We start from the raw sequence: 22,143 nt of genomic DNA, 5'->3' as shown, positions 1-22,143 counted from the left end.
TTCATCCATTATTAGTAGGTACATTGGTGAAGGTCAGCAACTGCAAAACCACAGAGAAGGAAGGATCAGCTGGGCTGCTCGCTCTTCACATGCTAGCAATGATGAAAGGGATGATTCTGGTAATAAGAGTAGACTCTTTGGCAGCACCTTTCTCCACTTTCTTTTTGTCAGCTACATGATTCCCTGTGTTGGTAGCTTCATACAGAGTCACTTTCCACCTGCAAAATTGATCTTAAATGATCTAGACAGCTCAGAATAGTCTCAAATATTTACTGTTTAATTTTAGGCAACTTTACAATCTCTTGAAAGAAATACTAATAGTCCCAAGAACAAAATCCACTGCAAGTTTAAATGCTGTTTCTATTACTAACTTGCAGCACAAATCTGAGCAAGTCACTTAATTTTTCTGGTTCCTCGGTATCCTTTTAATTTCTCTGTTGCCTAATCTCATTTTAATATTTCATATTTGAAATCTTCAGATTAAGTGCTTCAGATAAAAGTTAAATATTTAAAATAGTCTTATACCAATAGCCAAACCCAAGCTGAAAAGGCATTATCTGTTTTTATGGCTTGCTTTCCAGACCAACAGAGTGATTAAAGAGCAGTTGAGGCCTTCATTTTTACATTCTACTTCATTTGAAGTTCAGTGGAGTCCTACAGCAATTCTATCTATAAAAGAAAAGCTACGGGAAATTATAAAAGCAAACATCCACGTTTTATCTGAGGGCCACATTCTCTAGAGAAATAATCTACATTTTTAATTCTGTGGATGTAATTTGGCATACTTAATTATCTACATGCACAGCCCTCCTACATGACGCTGGCATGGGCAAAACAGAGCACACAGAGATCTCATTTTGGAACATCAGGGCTGCTAAATAAGTGCATACTGAATCTGAAAACTTCACCTTCCACACAAGGGTTGTATACTGCGATTGACAACATGGTTCCAGAAAGGTATGCATGTTGACATATCCTTGTTTTTGAGGACAACATCCTTCACTTACAAGCTAAACACTGGCCAAGGGACTACAATTGTAAAATAAACATTATGCTATTGCTCAATTGCAGAAAATAAAGCATGTTTTAGTTCTGAAGTTGGTGTCAATTGGTAAAAATAATTCCTGAGATAATCATTACATTCGCAAGCAATTATTTACTACTTACTGTTACTTTTCTTCCTAGGTAGGATTCAGTGATTCTGACATTGCTTCCTGTTGTGTCTCTATTTATTACAGATAAGTGTGGCTGTGACTCATGTAGCTGACCACCACACATGTCAAATGCAATTATATCACTTCCTTCTTTGGCAACAAAGCCACAGTTACAGGATGCTGAGTAGAGAAGACTTCCACAGTCCCACTGGCGAACATGAACTTCAAAATCTCGAGATGTACTCTTATAGAGAACAAATGTTCCTGTTTTAAAATTGTCATAGAGTCTGGAATCAAAAGAATAGCATGTGATATCACTTTGGTTATAAAATAACTGTATCACCACATGTCAGCAACTTTACCTTAAAACAGATTTCTAATATTTGGTGAACTTTGATAATGCAACTCATTTTCCTGCATTAGAAAAACCAAATAGTACAGCCCACAAACCTACACACAGATTTGTTCTGAACAAACACCTCTTTCCCTGTGCAGCTCTAAACAGAAAAAATAAAGCCTGTTTTACAGCAGAAAAATAAGGAATAAAAGAACAATCGTGAGTAGAGTATATGTAGACAATGGCTATGAATGGAAATAACTATGAAGCCACTGACATTCTTTGATATTTTTTTTTAACAGTGCTTATGACGGAACTGGAGGGTATTTCTCAACCTTTGTGTTTCTACAGCAACACACCTGTGCAGCAAGAGCAGTAAGATGCATAGCACTGCACATGTGGGGGTCAGCTGCTGAAAACTGCATAAATACCCTTGACAAAATTATTTAGAAAGTCACATACTTTTAAAAAGGTCTGCTTTATTAAAATGGAGATGGAGAGTGCTTATTCCCAAAGGCTTGGAAATTATTTAAGATGAAAACCATAAATAGCAAATTCCTTCTTTTTCCTTAGGGTTAGCCATCTGTTCCCTGAAGCAAGGTTAAAATAGTCAATTCAATGATTCAGTGGTGAGAAGAGGGGAGGGAAAAAAAAAAAAAAAAAAAAAAAAAAAAGAAAGAAAAAACCCCAGACTTTTGCTGCAGCTTTAACAGCCTCTTGTCTATAAATGGCATTTGACAGTTAATTGCAGAATAGTGATTTACTTTGTGTATAATGGGCCAGCAGATAAACTGCAGATGGCTACGCTACTGGGGCTGCACAGGATCACCTGTGATTCAGTAAGGACAGTTCATTTTCTGTTTGTTTCCCCACTTTGTAAAATAAAGTAGCAACAGACTTTATCCTTAAAAAGAAAGTTCTTTCCCTGCAGCATCATGCTTCCACCCAGACCATATCACAATAAACCAGAGCTTCATAAGAAAGCTTGATCACAATGCACTGATGGCTAAAATGCCCAGTGAAGCCACCCCTATAATTTCCACTGAAGGAAGAACTGCAAAATCAGGATAACCCCAGTGACTCTATTATTATTATTATTATTATTACTAGTCACAGTGCTATCAAAGAAGCAATTACAACTTGTCTTTTCCCTTCTGCTATGAAGTTCACAAGAAGAGCGGGATTGTGGGCTGAACATCCTTCTTTGGAAGCAACATATCCTTTTCTTCTTGTCCTGCCATTTGAAGAAATGTGCTTCTGCTGAGCAGAGAATATAAAAGTCCCAGATGTGGAATCTGTTTGTTTTGACACCTTCCATGAATGAGAAACACTTTGAAAGACAGAAGCATACCAAAAATATGCCAACTGTGGTCAAGGAAGCTGTCTTCACTTTAGAAAGCAGGTCAGTGATGTACAAATGAGAGCAGTGACTAAGTTGCTTTCAATGCCATTAATGAACTCAGCACAATGTTACACAGGCAGCAGATAGCTTCTAGCAAACTGATCCTTACAAGGAATCAGATACTGACACCCAGAAATAGGAAAACTATGCTGTAGATCAGAAACACCTTTGCATTAAAACAGTTTTGCCTAAACAATCTTTTCATCATTGTTCATATTTAATAACACTTCTACTTTTCATAGTCAACAGACTATACAGCAACCACTCCTCTCTTGGCATACTCCTCTAAAATGGAAAATAGTCCATTTGCTTCAATCTTTTGCCTCACCCCAAAACTTGCATTTAGAAATACAAATATTATAAACATCATGATGACTGGCAAGTTTTTACTAATTAAAGCACATTTATCCTTATTGTCCAAGAAAGAATGTAACATACAGAGTGCAGTTGTGGAAAACTGCATCTAATTTGTATCACCAGCACAGATTTTAAATCAATCAATCAATCAACCCAGCCCCCAAAAACAGCCATAAAAAATCTCAACAGACTTTAAATTAAGAGCAGCAATCCAGTGATTACCTTCCATCAAACGTAATTATATGAGGGTCAGTAAATGAGTAGCAGTAGGCAGTGGGTAGATCCTTTACTGTAATCTTCAAAACAAAGAAGCACATAGTAAACCATGTCAGATTAGGAAATAAACAAACTCAGGTACATTATTTATCTTATGATACTAGTTTACATTCTAATAAATATATTATTATTTTAATGAATCTGAGTAGTTATATCAATATTAAAATATAAAAAAAATAATTCAAACAAAAAGGCAGCATTTCAATGAAACTAAAACAACAGAAAATTGACCGCTTAGAAAACTTGGTGTGAGTCAGGAAGTCACAACTGAAATAGAAACTTCATTAACATCAGCCACATTCTGGCCAGTTTACAGAGTTTAACATGAAGATTTTTAACCTGTGTGCTTTCTGGAACGTAGCCATTCCACAGGAAATTTTCACTGGATATAGGTTGGACTGCAATTCTGGTAATTCTGTCTCCATCCTGCATAAAGTCTGTCACAGCAGTGAAATAAATTACAGCTTGACTACAGATTCCATTATTGCAGGGTTTCTGGAGAAGATCCACATGACAAGAAGAAAGAGCCAAGTTTAAACCTAACTGCTCTTTACCTGTTTTAATGAAAACACATCATTAGTGAGTTTTCCTCTAAATAATTCAAATTTTGTATACTATTTTTAATATAGACACTAACTTATTTACAAACATTTTCATAATGCAATTAGGTATTTTTCTTGGGTTTGGTCATGAAAAACCCCCTCTCTACATACGTCATACCTTCATACACAAACCCAAGAAAATAGTTTTGAAATTTCCAGTTTGATAGACAAATGGAAATCAAGACAGGCTTGCTCATGTGACATAAAAATGGTTGTCTGCATAGGCAAGGCTCCTCCTGGAGTTCACAGGATTTGTGCTTGAAAAAGTACTACAGAAAATGGTAATAATGGTAAGAAGCGAGGACTTCATGACTGCATATACAATATATGCAACACAAGAGGTTAACAAAATTAATTGTATTATAATGTTTGCGATTATTATGGTATTCTGTCTATTCATGATAAAGAATATGGCTCCGATATCCATAGCTGCCAAAAACATTAGCTAACTTCAACAAGAAATGGACTGTGGACACATGTGTCCATACTTTCAGCAGCAGTATATACAGCTTGTGAATATTTTGTTTTAATATTTGAGAAAATATTTCACAACGTAACAGCTTTTCCAAAGAAGGATACCAGCCGGGCATATTTAGAAAAACACATTAAACATACAAAATGCAACAAAAATCAGGATAATACTTACCTTCATCAACAGTATTTAATGTTAGTGAGATTTTGCAGTCACTTTCAAGGTGGCTAAACTCAGGACAAGGAATAGGAATGCTACTTTCTATTGTCAGTCTGTATTCCTTCCCATCTTCTGATATATTGTATGTTTCTGGATGTATCTAGCACAGAACAAATTGTATTTAAAATGCAAGCTTTGTGAGTAAACTACAGCACTGCTTACTAACCAACTAGGAGTACAATATAAAAACCTAAAGAGATTGAATAGCACAGTGCACAGCCTGTTCCAACTGATCAGGCTTATTCAGATAGCCTGAAGAGCAGTGGCATACTGGGGAGATGAGGACACAGCAGCAAGCTTGAAGAGGTGAGAATAAAGGACAAGGATAAGGAAAAGGCAAGTGCAAAGGCTAGCTAGAAAGCTAAGGAGTTAGCAAACCCCATTAACACCACAAAAATGTTTCTCTGGGTAACTTTTGGAAGCTAAAATACAGTTTGGTGTATTGTCTGGGGAAAAAGGAGGGAAAAGCTACCTACAGGCCACAATGTCCCCAAAAAAATTTGCAAGCACCGTATTTCTCCTGGGATTCTTCTCTGTAAACTTACAACACAGCTCATTACAGATGCATAATCAAAAAAGCAGCTAGAGAACAGTAACAGAGGCCTACAACTGAGCATTGTACATTGGGTGAAATCCTGAACGTAGCCTCAGAGGAAAACAAAAATAATGCATTCACACTTTGCAGCGTGCACCACAGATTTGCACGTACATGAGATAAATGTGGGTCCTGATCCTGCAGAAACATAAGCTCAGGCTTAACTTTATGAAGGGAAAATCCTTAAGTCAATAGGACTATTCCCAACATGTAATGACATGCAGCGTGTCCTTCTGGGATTGGGGTTCCATTCCTGACGAGCAAATGGGTCCCCACAGCTACATCCACAGTAGGAATTAAAACGAGTTTGGAGCTTGGCCGCTGCCTAAGGGCATGGCACAGCTCACATCCCGGTTCCCCTCTCTAAGCCCAGACCAGGTTGACCTCACCCTTCCCTTGCCCCCATGGCGAGCTGGGAGGAGGCCCTGGCCTAGGCTATCCCGTGAGCCACGTGCTGGGAGAGCCTGTTGGCACAGACCAAAATCAGGCCAGAAAAGGCAGCAGCAGTTAAATGTAATGGACAACAGCGCGCCAGGGCTCAGTTCCGAGCCGTGGCCCTCCTAGTTCACAAATATAGCAGAGTTGACTCCGGCTCCCGGAAATCAACGATTTCACTACGCGTGTGAGTTGTCAGTTCAGCCTTTCCGCACCTTGTGTACATGGGGAGCACAAAACCAACTTTGACTCTTCTGCTTTTTGACAAATTTAAGTTCACTACAGCCAAAACATGCTCGCAATTAATTAATTAATTAATTAATTCACCATTAGTACATTTTGAATGCCTTCTAGTCAGATGACTGACTGCTGTAGCAATACTCAGAAAGATTCCTACCACAATAAAGTAAAATATTTTTTTTCTTTTAAAATTACCTTAACGCCAGCAAAAAATTCCTTGCTTTCAACAGAAGAGCTCAGTATATCTGGCTTCTCCATGAAAAATGTAGAACTGCTACAGTAGACCTGTAGGGCAAAACCAGCATAATAGAATACATTTTTGGTATGAAGTGGTCATGTGAAGACAAAACCCAGACATCACGGGTCAGTCTGATGGATTCATCACAACCAGGCTTCTGTTTGCGCCAGAAGTTACCCATTTCCAGTGGTGCTGCTTAACAAAAACACAGAAAAAGATCAAGGTCCTAAGACCTTTTCCTGGCATACTCTCCACCAGTGTGGCAGAGACTTTCTGAACATACAAATCATCATGGTTAACAAGCACCTATGTCTCCACAGACTTAACAAATCCCTTCTGGAGAATTTCTGCATCCCATGACATCTTGTGAAAATGCATTATATACTTTATTACATGTTATTTACTTTTTTTTGCCTGTTTCACATTTTTTTGCCTTTTAATTTTGTCAAGTGCCCATTAGATCTTAGACTGTGCAAAATAACCATCCCCTCTTCCTCCTCTCGTCAGTATACTTTTTTCCTGGTGTTACGGGCCCGAATAATCTTTCTCAAGCTGAAGAATTTACTGTGATCTCCCTCCACTGAACCAGTTCCATGCTACTAGACACTGTATTTTTGCTTCGGTTTTGTATTTTTTTCTTCGTTTATTTCGCTATATCCTTTTTTGAGATGTGATGACCACACATTGAATACTTCAGATCCTGAGAAAAAACAAGGATTCATAGCAGCAGCAGGCAATTTATGTTTTCTTTTTGACTGTCACTGAGCTAATACTCTCAGGCAACTATACACAAAGTCCCCAAAGGATTTCTGATGATTAGTAATTGCTATTGTTGTCCATAAGCCACCCAAGCAGCCTGGCTTTGGCTTGAACACATACACACACACAGCCCAAGCATGTGCTTTTTTAGTTTTTATTTTTGCCAAGAACAATTAACCTGTATTTTGGTATATACAGGTAGAAAGCTTATTGATTTTCCAATGCTTAAGTTTCTCAAAGTTACCCTAAACACCTAGGTCTTGATTGTGCTATCAGGGAAGGTGATGCAGGTACTCCCACTGCTTTTGATGGCAGAGGTTACACCATTTAAATCTGATCCTAGAGACAAAACCACCAAGCAGCAGCTCATTATTGATTCAATGAAAAGAAATCTATCTCATGAATCAACAGCACAGCTTCTTACAACCTCTGGCTCTTACAGCCTCTCACTTAGATGCAGTTGCATCCAAAAATCTTCCTAATTTACGGTATCAAACAAAATCACAGTAGAGGGTGAAGAAGATGCAACTTGAATAAACACTTATCTCCTGGAGGCACACGGTACTGTACTGAGACAGACAGTCTCAAAACCATAACAGCAGTGATAATTACTGATATATTCTGTGGTATTTCCACATTCATATGGGCACTGTTGGTGTAAACAACAACTAGAGGCAGTACACTTCTGCCAATAAAAATTATACAGCAAGGTGCTGGAGCTGTCTCTAACAACTGTTAGTGTCTATTGAGCCACACTTAGAAAGATACAGAGAGATTTTAATGATGTTTTAACATACTCTGTCTCCAAGTCTGATGTTTATCCCATCTAGTTCTAGAAGTGAGAACGTATGGACTGCTGTTTCACGTTTCAGTTCTTCTTTGACACCTTCAGGAGAAAGTCTCGACCAAGTTACAATGAATCCGACCGAGCTGTTTATAAAAGGAATGCCAAAGGCACACCTCAGGTAAATGCTGCCTTTGATCAACTCTGCTACAACTTCAGGAATGGCTGGTTGTGGTGGTAACACAGATGGAGATGATGAAGGAGCCAGGTTACCTAGTCAAACAGAAGTGTGGTTTGTACTTTTTTCTCTGTGCAAAAACAATATTGGATGAAATGACATTGACATATATTTTCCCAATTAATACACTAATAGCATTTACCTTTTTTCATATGTGGAAATATTACATAATTGTCTAGAGAATTAGAGAAAATGTGTATATTCCTTTTATTAATTATTAAAAAGAGAAAAAATTCTTTATCAGCCTTTCATTATATTCTAGCCATTAGGAAGATGCTGATGAGAGGGGGAAAAAAAAAGAAAACCAAGTGAATAAAATACAATTAATTATTTTACAAGACAGGAGAGAGCAACATGCAAAGGAATTTGCCTGACAAGAATATTTTCTCTACTTCGGAAGAAAGAAGAGGGAAAAAAAAAAAAAAAAGAAAGAAGGAAAAAAAAAGGCTATGTAAAAAGGAACAGAATAAGCAACAGTATGATTTGTAGATTCATCTTCTATTTGACTCCCAAAGGATCAAAGTAATCTGTAAATCAGCATTATTAAAATTTCTTTTTAACACTTTGGTACTTATTCTGATCATTATGCTGAGAAAGTACTTCTGTAATCCAAGGTCTGAAATTACCCCTCAACTGCTCATGTTGCAACAGACTGAGCAATGCTGATGATAACATGAATACGTTTTTATTCAAGGCGGAATATGACTAAACGTTGACATTACTGGGTCAGAGATGTACAGAAAATCTTGTAAATCAAAATACTCACGGCTACAGACGCCTTGAATTTCCATTCCCGCAGGATCACAGGCCTGTGGTTTTTTATCTGAAACAACTATAAATGGTACTTAAATTGTATAGTCACACACATAGAGAGTATGTATGCCAGTGCTCTTAAATTATTACCCTATGTTAAAAATACACCAAATACCAAAAGACACTAACTGAAGTGTAAATTAGCAGAACAGAAGCAATCTTGTAATCTGATCCACATACAATTATGGTAGCAATCAGTATAAAGCCTTGTGTTGGAAAACACAACTAGATTTGCTATACCTAGAAGGAACAGTACAGAACACTCTACCACCTCTACATCTTTTACTGCACATGTACCCAGCCAATATTTATAGACATTGTTAGTGAATAAAAAGGAATTAAGCTGTTCTCTTAAACATATATTTTGTCTCCCCAAATCCACAGCTGAAAGCTTATTCATTAACTGTAACACTGGACAGACAAATTCAGTGCAGACCTGCTTTGAAAAGAAATCATCTTTCCTACAGTGGCCTTAAAAAAAGTGCTTGTGCACTGCCATTTTTTGGTATTTTGATTGTTACAAAAATAAGAAAAGTACAACTCTGATTAAACATGAAAATACCAGTGGATTTGTAACAGGAGTAGTTAGTCACTCCACTCAAATGTTCAAAAGGGCAGCAGCAACACTGAAAACCAACCCCATTCACCAAAAAGAATGAAGAGCAGATTTTGATGTTCCATGCTTCAGTGATACAACATTTGAATTCCTTCGCATATAGACAGACTCTTTGAAAATCTGCATGAAGTGTTTACAGCTATCAAGCGTTAAAGAAAAAACACAATACATGTGTAACCTAGGTATGAAAAACAACACAAGAGTACAATGCACTTTACATGAAAACATAATCTTAAAATAGGGGTTTTAATCTCAAAATGTGTTTCAGATTTACAGCATTCAGCAGAGTCAACACAGAGTTGTTTTCTGCCTATTTTGTTTTAAGGCACTAAAATTTGCTATCTTGCTGTCTATGGTTTTTATATCCTCCTTCCTCTTCATGAGCCATCACCCAAAGAAAATGCAAAATCCTATGGCACAGGAGTCCTTCACTCCTTCAGTCACCAATATGCTGAAATGTCCCATTTCTGGCATTTTTCTCCTGTTAACAAACCCTTGGAGAATGCCTTAAAAATTTGACCTAAAGGCATAATGATGGGCCAATAAAGCAGCAGAAAATCCACTTATAGTTTTGCTATTAAACTTTTGAAAGAAGTTAATAATAAAGAATATGACTTAGAGCAATACAGTATATGTTCCATAAAAATATTGCTAGTATTTTTACAATAGCGTTATATGAGACAGTAAGAATTTCTTACGATACTAATTTGTCACTATTTCACAGTATTTACAACTGTAAGGATTTATCCATGCCTTCTTTATCTAAAACATTTGGCATTAATAAAATACTGAAGTTCTGAGCTGTGAACATGAGCACCAACATGGTTTTGCAGCACAAGGGTCTGAGACAATGCAAGACACTGCAAAACCTCAGTTCTTTCTCATAGTACTAATAAAATATGTAACAGTAGAACACTTCTGTGTTGAATTTTCTTCTAGCAACAACATGTATACTCTCCAGAAAGATGATAAGAAAACCATTCCTAATGTCAGTAAACAATAATTGATATAAGTACAGTTTCATCAAGTTCTTAAACAAAACTTACCCTGACTTGTAGTTCTATGCATATTCAGTAATGGCTATTTACAGTTTGTTTATACACTGTAGATGTCTCATATCCCCATCTCATTATATGGAAAATTTCAATTCTTATGTTTCTGGACTTTGAATAATACTTGAGTGTTAAAAGTAAGTCAAAAAGTGGTGGTGTTAACCCACCTTACCATAGCAAATCATTCTTCTATCATCTCAATATTAAAAGTAAGGACTGCATGAAATTTTAGCATGTATAACTATTTCCAGACATTTCTGATCAGTCAAGTATCAGAGAAACACACTTCCTCGTAAGCATACACACTTAGTTGAATTGAAGCATGCATTTTCTCACCTTCAGCACAATACCCCATGCATCCTTGGGTGGGCTGCAGTAAGTAAACAAAGAAATCTCCACAGTTCCTTACACTGACAGGAATTCGGAAAAGACAGCAGTCTTTTGAAGTGCTGAAGAAAAACTGCCATGTAGCACAAGCTGTTAACTGTTTGATCTCACCAGGTCGAGGCATGGATTCTGACTCCCTCAGAGACAACCAGACAGGGGCTTGAGTACCACAGTGATTCATCTTCAGCACCAGAGAAAAACATCAGAAAATGGTTAATGCTATATCAAACTGTTGATGTGCTTTAATGAGAGGTACATATGTAGTCAATTAATTTCCTGAATGAGATTTTAGCAAAGTTTAGACAGTATAACTGAGGGCTTTCTTACTTTCCTCCTCAAGGTTGAATACAAATACGCACAAAAGAGACTTAGACTTACATGCTTCTTTGAGTTTATTAAATTTGTGTTTCTAAAGACAGACTATAATTTAGTGCCTGAAGAATTTAATTGGGAGCCACACCCTAGTGTTTTGCCCAGAAAAGCTAACAGTGGTGTTAGAGTTTAGTGAGTTACTCTCCACTCCCTAACCTACTGTAACTGACTGTGTGGATGCTATCACAGCACAGCAAATACGAGGTGGAACACACATACCCTGAATATCAACTAAAGGTGCTAAAGCTGACATGTTTTGTCTGCCCGTTGCCATGGACTGAAGGCTGAGCTAACCTCCTAGATTTCTTCTAAAAGATGTGGCCAGCTGATGCAAGGTTACTGACTCACAGCCCTAGATGACAATGCAAGACACCTGATAAGCCCGGTCTGTCTTTCAATTCATCTTTAGAAGTAGATCTCCAACAACCACGGTGACTTTGTAGCGACTCTAAACCCTTTGGTGTTTACAAAGCAGTGGGCTTCACAAGGTCTGTGTTTCAGATGCTGATTCAACAGGTGATTTAAGAGGGCTGGTTTTCCCCCTCTCACAAACAAAAGCCTTGTTAAGTGTTCTTCCTCAGGGAGTCAGAAGTCTGCTGTGGAATAGTCTCCTTCACCACTGTGGCTATATGAGGTCATCAGGTCAAGGAAGCTGCCATGCAGGTCACAACTTAACAGTAGTACTAATCATGATAGCAGAAGCATAAGTCTGATTTAGAAGACACCAGAGTTTACCAGTGGAATACAGAAAAATGAATCCTGAGAAAAGCAAAGAAGGAATCTTGTTCATGGGTTACCAGAATGAGTTAAAGATCACCTCCTGTCTTTCATGTGCAAACTGAACAGTAACATCTAGAAGGACATAGCATTTGGAAAGTATTTACATGAAGGCTATAAAACTGAAATTGTGAGATCTTGAGAAGCTCTTCTCCTTCATACATCACCTCAAGTATTCCTTTCTTTGACCTGATAGTGAAACAAGACCTCAAGTCATCAAGACTACTGCAGACTCATTGAACAATTACTCACCTCAAAAGTCCACTTTTCTTTCTTAAACTAGAGTATCTGAGCCCACCATCAAACGATCACACAGAATTAATGAGAAGTAGACAGAAATGGGATGGATTGTTTAAGAGTCTGAATCTTTGACAATGATTAAATATAGCTGTAATAAAAGTTATCCTAAAGGGAAAGAAAGGAGGAAACTTCCCAAACAAGACATCCATTTTACTCTGGTTTTAATGTTTTGACTTTTGAGATTTCAAAATAAGTGTCTTGCTTTTGTCAACAGATGCAAAGAAGCAGATGTCAATACATAAATTTAATTTGCTGAATAAGTTTTGAATCAATCTGTTTCCAACTGTAATCATCTGGAGTCATTTGTATTAGGACGGTAGCCTATTTTTACCAAATATTTACTAGGCACTGAGAACTTTCATCAAATTTATAAAACATTCCTAGGTGATCCTAACAGGTATCTTGCTAGTCTAACCTCTGTTCTGAAAAACACATTGTTTTTTTTCCCTGGTTTATCATGCTGGTTCTTTGCACAAAAGTACGCATTTTGAGAAAATACAAGTAGTTCATTAATTGGTTTGTATTAAATCTAACTGAAAGAAAGTCCTTCAGGAATCATACTTTTGGCTAGCGTTTTTGCAGTATAAAAGCCTGGACAACAGTAGCCTCTGCAACACAGCCCTCTGAGTCCTTGAGTCAGCTGCATATTAAAGGTACTTCAGTGGCTTTACACTGCTATAAAGATTTCATAATAAATAAATAAATAAATAAAAGAGGGGCTGCTATAAACTCATGTTAATTTTATTAGCACGTTAACTGGTTTGTATTCCTTTAAAAGTGCTTCATTGTTGGGGGGAGGCTTGTTGGTTTTTGTTGTTGTTGTTGTTTTCTCAAGAGACTGTGACCAGGCAATTTTAATTCATTAGAAAAATCACAGGTAAAATACTCTAATGACTTCTTTTTTTTTTTTTTTTTTTAAACAAGGTAATGTTTTAAGCAAACTATAAAGATGTATCTCCTTAGAATATAACAATTACAGAGATGTTGGTACATGCCAAAATAAAGCATTACAAGTCTAAAGTATTAACTATTCCAAGTAATTCTTAAATCTCAGGGGAATTGAAGATGACAAGGCAACTAATCTTCAGTTAGCCCTGTTAGTTCAAGTCATTTTAGGAGTAATCTCTTCAAACATGATCACTTTAAAAGCTCCGCAATTACTGAATTCATGTGGTTGCAAGTCTTTATACCACTTTCACATGGCCTTCCTAACAGATTGACCATCACATAGTTGCAGCTTTACAACATGATATCCCTGCTACGCTGCCACAGAGAAAATCTTCTTTAGCAGTGACTACAAATGACAGTTTTTGAGTGCTCTAAAAGGGATGCAATTTATCATCCTCTGCTATTGCCCATTCAGTGTAAGGCTTAAGACTTAATTGTCCAGTTAACACATTTTAATATACTCAAGTATTTAGAGAGAATAGGTACTCTGTATTCCTCCACATCAGTCTCCATAACCATATTCTTTTTTTATACCTACCCTACTGAAAAATTCTTAAGAAAAATTATCTGTTTCTCATAATCAAATGAGTTGTAACAATACCTCCACGCACTTGGTCGGCATCTCAGCAGGCTTATCAAAAATCATAAAGCGATACCATCCTGGTGTTAGGGAATGGTCACATATTAAATCCTGAATAGCTGATTGCTGGAGATGGGATGAATCAAAATCAACGCTTCGGTAAGGGCTCTGCAAGATCTGATGTCCACCAGGAGAGCATTCAAGAACTGTGGAGCAAGAGTATTTTGAGTATCAAGATGGAATGCTTAACAAGTATGTTAGAAAAGATGTTAAGTATTTTTAACAGGAAAATAAAGGTATGTCACAATATGATATGAAGCTACTTTTCCTGAAAAACATATTAAAGTCTTAGTAACAACAACAAATAGGTATGTATGTCAGCACTCTAAAATGTAATAGAATTCATCACATGGTAACTTTCCCTTCTTTAAGTGGAGAATAAATGCAAATTAATAACCACGTTAGGCATTAACCCTAGGCGTAAAAACAGTGGAAAGGAATATGTTTATACTTTCTAGATTTTGATTTTCCAGTTCCACTGATGTTTATGAAACCTAACAACCTGAATAAAAATTGGGTGTCAGATATATGAGAGGGTCAAAATCTTACCTCAAGAGGAGTAAAGATTATCCAAAGGTCTTTTGTAAATAGGCTACCACTTTGCAGGGTTCCTATGCATGAACTGAAGAATTCCCTCAAATGGATGAGAGGTAGTTGCAGATCATAGCAAAAGTGTGTATGGAAATGGGTAGATACTTAGTTATATATTTTAAGTCAATTTGCATGACTGACATGCTAAATTTTAATAAAGTAAATACAACTGGCAAGCATTTTTGGACATGTAAGTGACCTTGTGGCCTCAAAACAAAAAAATCTCAAAATTGCTGATAGGTAAAATGAAGGATCAGAGTCTGAAGAAGTCTTTACGAGTTGGTTTGTTTTGTTTTTGGTTTGGTTTTGTTTTTTTTTTTAACATGCAGACTCATTTAGAAATAAAGCAGAATGCCAGAATTTCAGAGTCTGTTCTGGCAGATGAGTTGACTCCTGTCAAAGACAGTGACAATAAAAGTTCGGGTTAAGAGAATATTTGCATGTAATGTACTGAACAGCCATTCCTGCTCAGAAATGTGCTTGGGAAGTGAAAGTAAGGGAAAAGAAAGTAAGAGAATGTTTATAAATAAATAATGTTTAAAATATACCTATCTATTTACCTTGCTTTTAAAAATGTGTAACAATTGATGCTGATTGAGTGGAATTTCAGGTTACATTGAATGACAGAGTTAATTCTTGACTCTAAAATGCTACTAATGATTTATGATTTTTTTTTAAATGCAAATGTACGCAAAGCTGTATAATGTTACATTTTGAGTATTATTACTCTAATCTTCAGGTTTTGCTTCCATGGTTTTCTGTATTTGTCTCATATTTTGCACTGTGTAATTGTGTCACTGATTGCAAACATATTTTGGTTCAAATCATGCAATAATGCACTATGTCCCACATTTTTCATGTCGTTATCCAGGTAACCACAGTTATAAAACAGTTTCAAAATCAGGTAATTCCCCTCCTTTAAATGGAAAAGATGCCTCAGTGAAAGAACAGACTTGATCTCTTTCAAGCACAGTATGAGAATCCTATAGTCTTTCAAAGACTGGAGATTTAATCTGATATGGCTTTAGGCTACCCGTGCAGGTAACAATAGCTTTATCTTCTGTCCTCTAAGGGCATATGGAAGTCAATGTGATTGACTGTGCCACCACTGTGCTTCTGAGTCGCTTGTAGTAGCCTTTAGGCTATCCGTGTCCATACAAGTTGACCTTATTGAGAATTTATCCTTCATTGGAATTTTAAGAAAAGCCCTTGAAGAATCAGAGGTCAGTCATGTGTGTTATTGAAATGTTTTTCAAGCAAGCTACAGCACAAGCAGTTTACGAACCATGGTGAAAGTTTCTTCCTGTCTTGTATTTTTTATTGCAAGTCTCCCTTTCATACAGCACCCTCATTAGTTTTCTTTCCTGTAACTGAATCACTCCTGAAACAATTAATATCTGTTACCTTTTCCATTAATAAATCAAGCTAGACATGAGACAAGTCTTTATTTTCTTTTCCCCCACAGTTTAATTAGATCATAGTTTCATAGATCTTTAAAACAGCTGACTGTACTCACTTGTAATGGGGTTATAAATCCTACTAAAGATCAAATTATACGTTTCTTATTATTATGCACATCACTTTAAAATGTCACCCAGCTCTTCGTGTATTCTTTCCTCCTTTTTGGAAGTATGCTAATATTTCCATAGTTACTGCTTGGAAATCTCATGTTGTGTAACATTGATTTTTTTTTTTTTTCTTTATTTTCTTTTCCTTACCCATTTCGGAAAGCAACTGAAAATAACTGCCATCATCAATAATACAAATTAAAATATTTTAGTACACATCTGAGTGTAACTGATGTGCTGTCTAACTCTAGCAAGAGCAGAAACAAATAAAACTATCATATTTATGGACACATACACAAGAAATTAATGTTGTGCTCTCAGTGAAAAAGTTATCCCTGCAGACCAGATCTGCCCAAATCACAGGCATTTATGAGGGGAGTTGGCTAAATTTTCCACTGGAATCGTGACTTCCTTATTCAGTATTTATAAAAAAAGTAATTTTGATATAAGCATTCTTTCAAACTTCATTCTCAGAATGATGAATACAGTTTTTGCTGTAGTGCTCCAGAAAAGCTTTGCCAGCGTCTAACACCCAGCAATTTTCAGCCCAGTGAGAGTCAAGTGTGACAAAATAATCAGGAACTCAAAACAGGGTCTGGTAACTTGAAAGTGCTAAGGAAGCTTACCTATGGGGCAAGCTGACCTACCAGCTCTGCCTAGTATGGGAGGAACATTAAAATATGGGAAGATGTATGTGCTACTGTTGACTCGACTTCATCCACAATCACAAAATATCCTGACATGTTCTGACACAAAATGAAAAACTTGTGTTAAACAGAATTTATCATTTAAGCATGATCATTCTTGATGGAAATCTTTCCATATATATGGGAACACTCTTTTTAGTTATTTCTTTTCAGGCCTTTAAAAGTGTTAGTGATTTAATAACTTTAAATATTTGCCTTAGAATAATGAAATTCTAATTATAGAATACCCAAGTGAATACCTGAGAATTAAGACCATGCAATTCAGCCTCCTCTGCACATTGGTTTACCTGACGGAGACACATGCCTCCATTATGAGACTTATTTCTATAAAGTCAAACTCTCCCATTTAGTTTGGAGGTCCAAATACTACATGCTGTCTGCTGAAAAAGCAACCTGTCTTGAGCAAATATGCAGATGTTTCCCTAGAATTTGGGTTTACTTGCCATATTCTGTGCTTCTTTCCACAAATACCCCATATACTGTTTATGGCTCTCTGCTATTCTTTAACTGAGGTCTCTGCACGACAGGAAGAATTTGATTCTGTATTTGCTTCTTCCTGACTGTCTTCAGGATTAATACAGTTTTTGCCTGGATCCACCCCAGACCTACTTGGCCCTGACAGATACTGAGAAACGTGACCCTAAGCCAGAAAAGAATTCAACATTTGCAACATCTTAAACACAAGGATAGCATTGTGCTGAGCCTTTTGGGAGAGAGAGAGACAAAATCTCTGCCAACACATTGGGGTTCACACCATGACTGCCACAAACTGGGTCAGGTAATAGCTACTCTGACCACCACACGCTAACCAGAAGTCAAAGAGGTTCTTGAAGTCAACACAGGAGCTCATTTTTCAGAGAGACATTTAAGTGGCTCCTGATGACTCCCTCTGAGGCACTTGGGTGGAAAACCAGTTGCACAAAGGAAGGACTTTTCAATTCCCCATTCACATCTCTGTTCCAATCCATGTGCAGAGAGGGGCTGATGATCTTCCACCTGTCCATAACTTTTCCAGCATTCTGGAGCAGTCGGGGACTGAGGACTGCTGGGTGCAAACCAGAGTAAAGGAGTGACTCGAGGAGTGCAGGCAGGCAAGGGCAGAACAACTCAGTTCCTCGGGTATGAGTAGCTTATCAGTTTGTATCTCCTGCTGTCCACAGGCCAGGGTCTGGCAAATGACTACAGATAAGTAAGCAGTGCCGTTAATAAGTGCCCACTCTGATCCTGAATGTGCTTTTTCTTGCATCTACTGACTACAACGGATGGAGCATATCAACATCCCAAGGCAGAAATTAGAACTCGGACTGAATTTTTAAAAAGTGCTCAGATGTATTTGTGGATTTAAACTCTTTCAAAATTCTAAAATAGAAAGTTCACTTTTTGGAAGAAGTTACCCTGAAATAATTATCTAGGGTAACACTTTTCAAGCAAAATATAAAACTGACTGTAATAATTTATCTAAAAGACACCATTTGCTTGGATGAGACACGTAAAAGAACATGATTGCAAATATTGTAGCAATAACAGTATTGCAATGCGATGGGACAGGAATATGAACACTCCTATACAGAGAACAAGGAAGAAAATAGAACCAACACGCACACATTAATAAATCTTTATAGATAACCTTATCTGAATGGGTGTTAAAACACTTTTCAACCACTCATGTCCACAACCTAAGGGGTGCTTTGTAAAGGTAGTAAATAACTGCATAACGTTTAAAAAAAAAAAAGTAAGATATATGCTTATAAAATATTTTCTAATGTTTTCAATCTAATACACTGATGTATCTGCTCCTTATGTGGATTTTCTCATGCTTATAAAATATTTTCTAATATTTTCAATATAATACACTTATGTATCTGCTCCTTATGTGGATTTTCTCATGCTTATAAAATATTTTCTAATATTTTCAATGTAATACACTAATGTACCTACTCTTTCTGTGGATTTTCTCTCAGAAATTTGACGCAGCACAGATACGGTTTACCGCGCAGGTTTTGCAAAGCATTGTGCAGAGGTCCCAAGTAAGGGGGGTGCCACCGCACGGCATGTGCTCCAGCAGCCGGGGGAAAGAGAGCAAGGAAGCAGGAGGGGGAGAACTGACGTTCCTGGTCCTGGGCTTTCACTTGGGAGGGTTTTCCCTGCAGGTGCACGGTGACAGCGACAATTTCCGTTTTGCCAGTTCAGCCTCTTCCAGCCCAACCCGTTCCACGGAACCCTCGGGCCGGAGAACCCGCGGCCGCGGGGGCAGGACCGGACCCGGGTGGGGCGCAGGCCCGCACCCCCCCGCCCCCGGCGGCGCCAAGCCCCCGCCTGCAGCCGCTCGCCCCGCTTACCTCGCCGCCGGGGCCTCGCCGCCGCCAGGCACCCCAGCAGGGCCGCGCAGAGCCAGAGGCAGCGGGCGGGGGGGGCAGCTCCCGGCATGGCCCCGCTCCCCTCCGCCGCCCCGCTCCGCGCTCCTCCGGCAGCTCCCTGCGCCCGAGCGCAGCCCCTCCCTCGGGGGGGTGGGGGGGACACACACACACACCCCGGCGGGGCCCGGCCCTCCGCCCGCCTCCCAGCCGGCCCCCGGCCCGGCCCCGCCGGGGGGTCTCCGGGGGTGCCCGTCCCCCTGCGCTCGGGCGGCCGCCGGCGGCTGCGGCTTGTGGCCGGGCGCGGCGAGGGGGGGCCTGGGGCCGGGCATCCCCCCCCGCCCCGCGGGCTCCGCGGGGCAGGTTTTCAGCAGGAAAAACCAGACGAAGCGCTCCGTGATTCCTGTCGGGGGCTTGATGAAGATGCTTTTCTGCATCCCCGGCAAACCCGAAGGCGGTTGGCGCCGTGAAAGTGCAGTGTCCCGCGACCCCTGGTCGTATTTATTTTCTAATGTGTACTAAAACGCTGAAAAAGAGCCGGTTTCAAATTGTTCGATGTGAATCCTTTGGTCCTTTCCTTGGGTCACCAAGAGTTTTCTACTTCTGCTTTAGTAATAATTGCAGCCTGCTGTGTTTGATATCATTAATACAGAATGGGGTTAGCAAGTAATTAACAGCTTCAAGCACCCAAGTTTCAAGGCTTGCTGGGAGGTGGTCCTCTTTAGAAGTGATTAGCAGGGGACAAGGAAGAGGACAAATCTCAGCGTTTAAGATTTGGTAATGCTCGTGGTTTTTCTGTGTAGGCCTGAGGTTGTGCAGGCACTAAACTACTTTGCGCACATCAAGGTGTACAACAGTCCACAGAAACGTTTCACATTCTCTGTATGGTATGTAGACCTAAATCAAACAAATAAATGTTGCTGACACTAAAACACAGTTTACTGCCACCCACTGAACAGCTGCAGGGATAAAATGTTCAGTGAGGACTGCTTCCAGGGGATACTGACCAGGGTGGCTCTTTCCAGAGCAGGTTTCCGTGCAGAAGGAGATACCAGGGCTTGGAGTCGGGGCAGAGACAGCAGTGTTGTGTGGGTAACCTCAGTTCTCCTTTGCTCACACACCCTGAGCCATCATTGCAAGAAGCTGTTCAGCTCCAGGACAGCAGTGAGTTTTTAAAAGGAATCACTGGGACAGCCTGAGAGTCGAATTCAGAGTCTTGGATTTCTGTTAGTTCTCAGGGACAGATACACTTAGGAAAGTTTAACAACGAGTTTTCTTAGTTGTTTAGTCAACTATCTGGGTTGTTACCAGATATGATAAGCTTTTATCCTGAAAAGCTGCATACATCTGAAATTGATTTGGGTTTTAGTTTTTTGCTGTTTGGTGGTTTGTTTGTTTGTTGTTGTTGTTTGTTTGTTTGTTTGTTTTTTTCCCTAATACATGTTTATAAAGAAGACAAAGGGAAAGAAAGAGGTATTTTACAAAACAAGTTACAAAGTAAGGACCTAGAAAGAGAGATGTGAGAAGCTTTGACAAAATTTAAACATTGAGCCACTTCTTTGACCCCTGCTAGTCATGATGGAGTGGTATTTACAGGAGGATTAACACCTCTCATCATGGATCATGCAGGAGACCGAAAGAGATGGCAACAACAGCTGCTGGCGTAAAGATACCTTTCATCTTTTCTGCACTGGTTTTCCTCTACCAGCTCCCTTTGCTACTATCAGCCTTGTAGCCTCTTACAGTGGCAGCAGAGCAACAGCATATTGTGGTTTAAATAGCTGACAACTTGCCAAAAGTAGTACTCAGTGCTCACGGTGACAGAGTTGTGTCAGTGACAGTAAACTGATGAAAAATGAAAGTAATTCTAGGTCAGCCTCATGCTTATAATAGGAGTATAGGTCTTTCCAGCAGGTTGCAATTTAAGAAAGTTTTAGACAGGAATTTACATAGGTTTAATTAAGTAAATCACGGGCTATGTAAAATCAGTTTGCAATACTGAAAACATCTCTTTCACTTCCAGTGGAATATGAAGTCAAACTACAATTTTGTATGTGCATATTATTAAGTAGCAGGATGTTTGGGAGGAATAACCAAGACTGTTGAAGGGCAGAAGAATTTAAGTTACTGTAAATGACTACGTAGTCCAAGTCATTACTGTTGTAAACAGTTTAATGTTTGACTAAAAACGACGCAGGGAGCAATGGTATCAATGCTAGGGAGCATTTAGACATTGCAGCACAGAGCAGCATTTCCCAGAGTCGATTTTATGAATAACGATGAAGAAAGAGAGATGTAAGGTTGGTTTTGAAAATTATTCCAAGGCTAACTTCCAATTTAGTAATCTCAGTCTGTTAGGAAAAGCTTTTGAATATGTATTTAATTTAAGGTGGATTCTTAAGTTTCATCTACGAATCAACTACATTATTTGTTTGAACAAAGCCTGAGTAGAAGTGCTTTTGCTGACTCAGGACTGACTTATTAGGGAGGGAAGAGCACAGTGATAAATTGGAGAAAACAGACGTGTTGGATGACAAGGAGCAGGGACTTGAGCAATGCTCAAAATAGAGTCATTGCAGAAGTTTAAAAATTCAGATAAAGAAGAAGATGAGTCTGCTGATGCTAAGTCCTCGGTGCTGCAACTAGATTGTACCGGTTTAATGGTTTATGTTCATAAGTTTGTGACTGTCCAGCCCTGTCGCGTGTGTATTCAGAACAGGAATCCTAGAAAAAAAACACGAAAGAGAAAAAAGAGAACTTTCTCATAAATGCAGCTGACATGCAACTTCTGACTTCATCTGTCACTTCTGTTGACAACATGCTAGTGTGATCTCTGTAACAGTGCACCTTAGATCATGAACATAATATAAATGAAATACACGTCTTATACAGTATTTAACAAGATGATGT

At 38.6% G+C, this 22,143-nt stretch overlaps 1 protein-coding gene across 1 annotated transcript in view; it reads right to left on the bottom strand.

Annotated features, from left to right (window-relative positions):
- VWDE (von Willebrand factor D and EGF domains) overlaps positions 1-19,306 on the bottom strand; it is a 42,720-nt gene extending 23,414 nt beyond the window's left edge. Inside the window, exons 1-10 of the mRNA XM_042802268.1 lie at positions 19,219-19,306; positions 13,975-14,159; positions 10,926-11,157; positions 8,875-8,940; positions 7,884-8,143; positions 6,285-6,374; positions 4,775-4,919; positions 3,866-4,080; positions 3,473-3,546; positions 1,168-1,441 (exon numbers count right to left, since the gene is read on the bottom strand). Of these exons, the coding sequence (XP_042658202.1) occupies positions 1,168-1,441; positions 3,473-3,546; positions 3,866-4,080; positions 4,775-4,919; positions 6,285-6,374; positions 7,884-8,143; positions 8,875-8,940; positions 10,926-11,157; positions 13,975-14,159; positions 19,219-19,306 (1,629 nt within the window). The remainder of the gene's footprint in view (positions 1-1,167; positions 1,442-3,472; positions 3,547-3,865; positions 4,081-4,774; positions 4,920-6,284; positions 6,375-7,883; positions 8,144-8,874; positions 8,941-10,925; positions 11,158-13,974; positions 14,160-19,218) is intronic.
- Positions 19,307-22,143: the final 2,837 nt, after the last annotated feature.

The sequence above is a fragment of the Tyto alba genome, unplaced genomic scaffold (assembly GCF_018691265.1).
Source record: "Tyto alba isolate M040663 unplaced genomic scaffold, T.alba_DEE_v4.0 Super-Scaffold_38, whole genome shotgun sequence".
Classification (NCBI taxonomy): Eukaryota; Metazoa; Chordata; class Aves; order Strigiformes; family Tytonidae; genus Tyto; species Tyto alba.
Note: the sequence above shows the minus strand (reverse complement) of the source record. Positions and strands in the feature narration are given on the sequence as shown.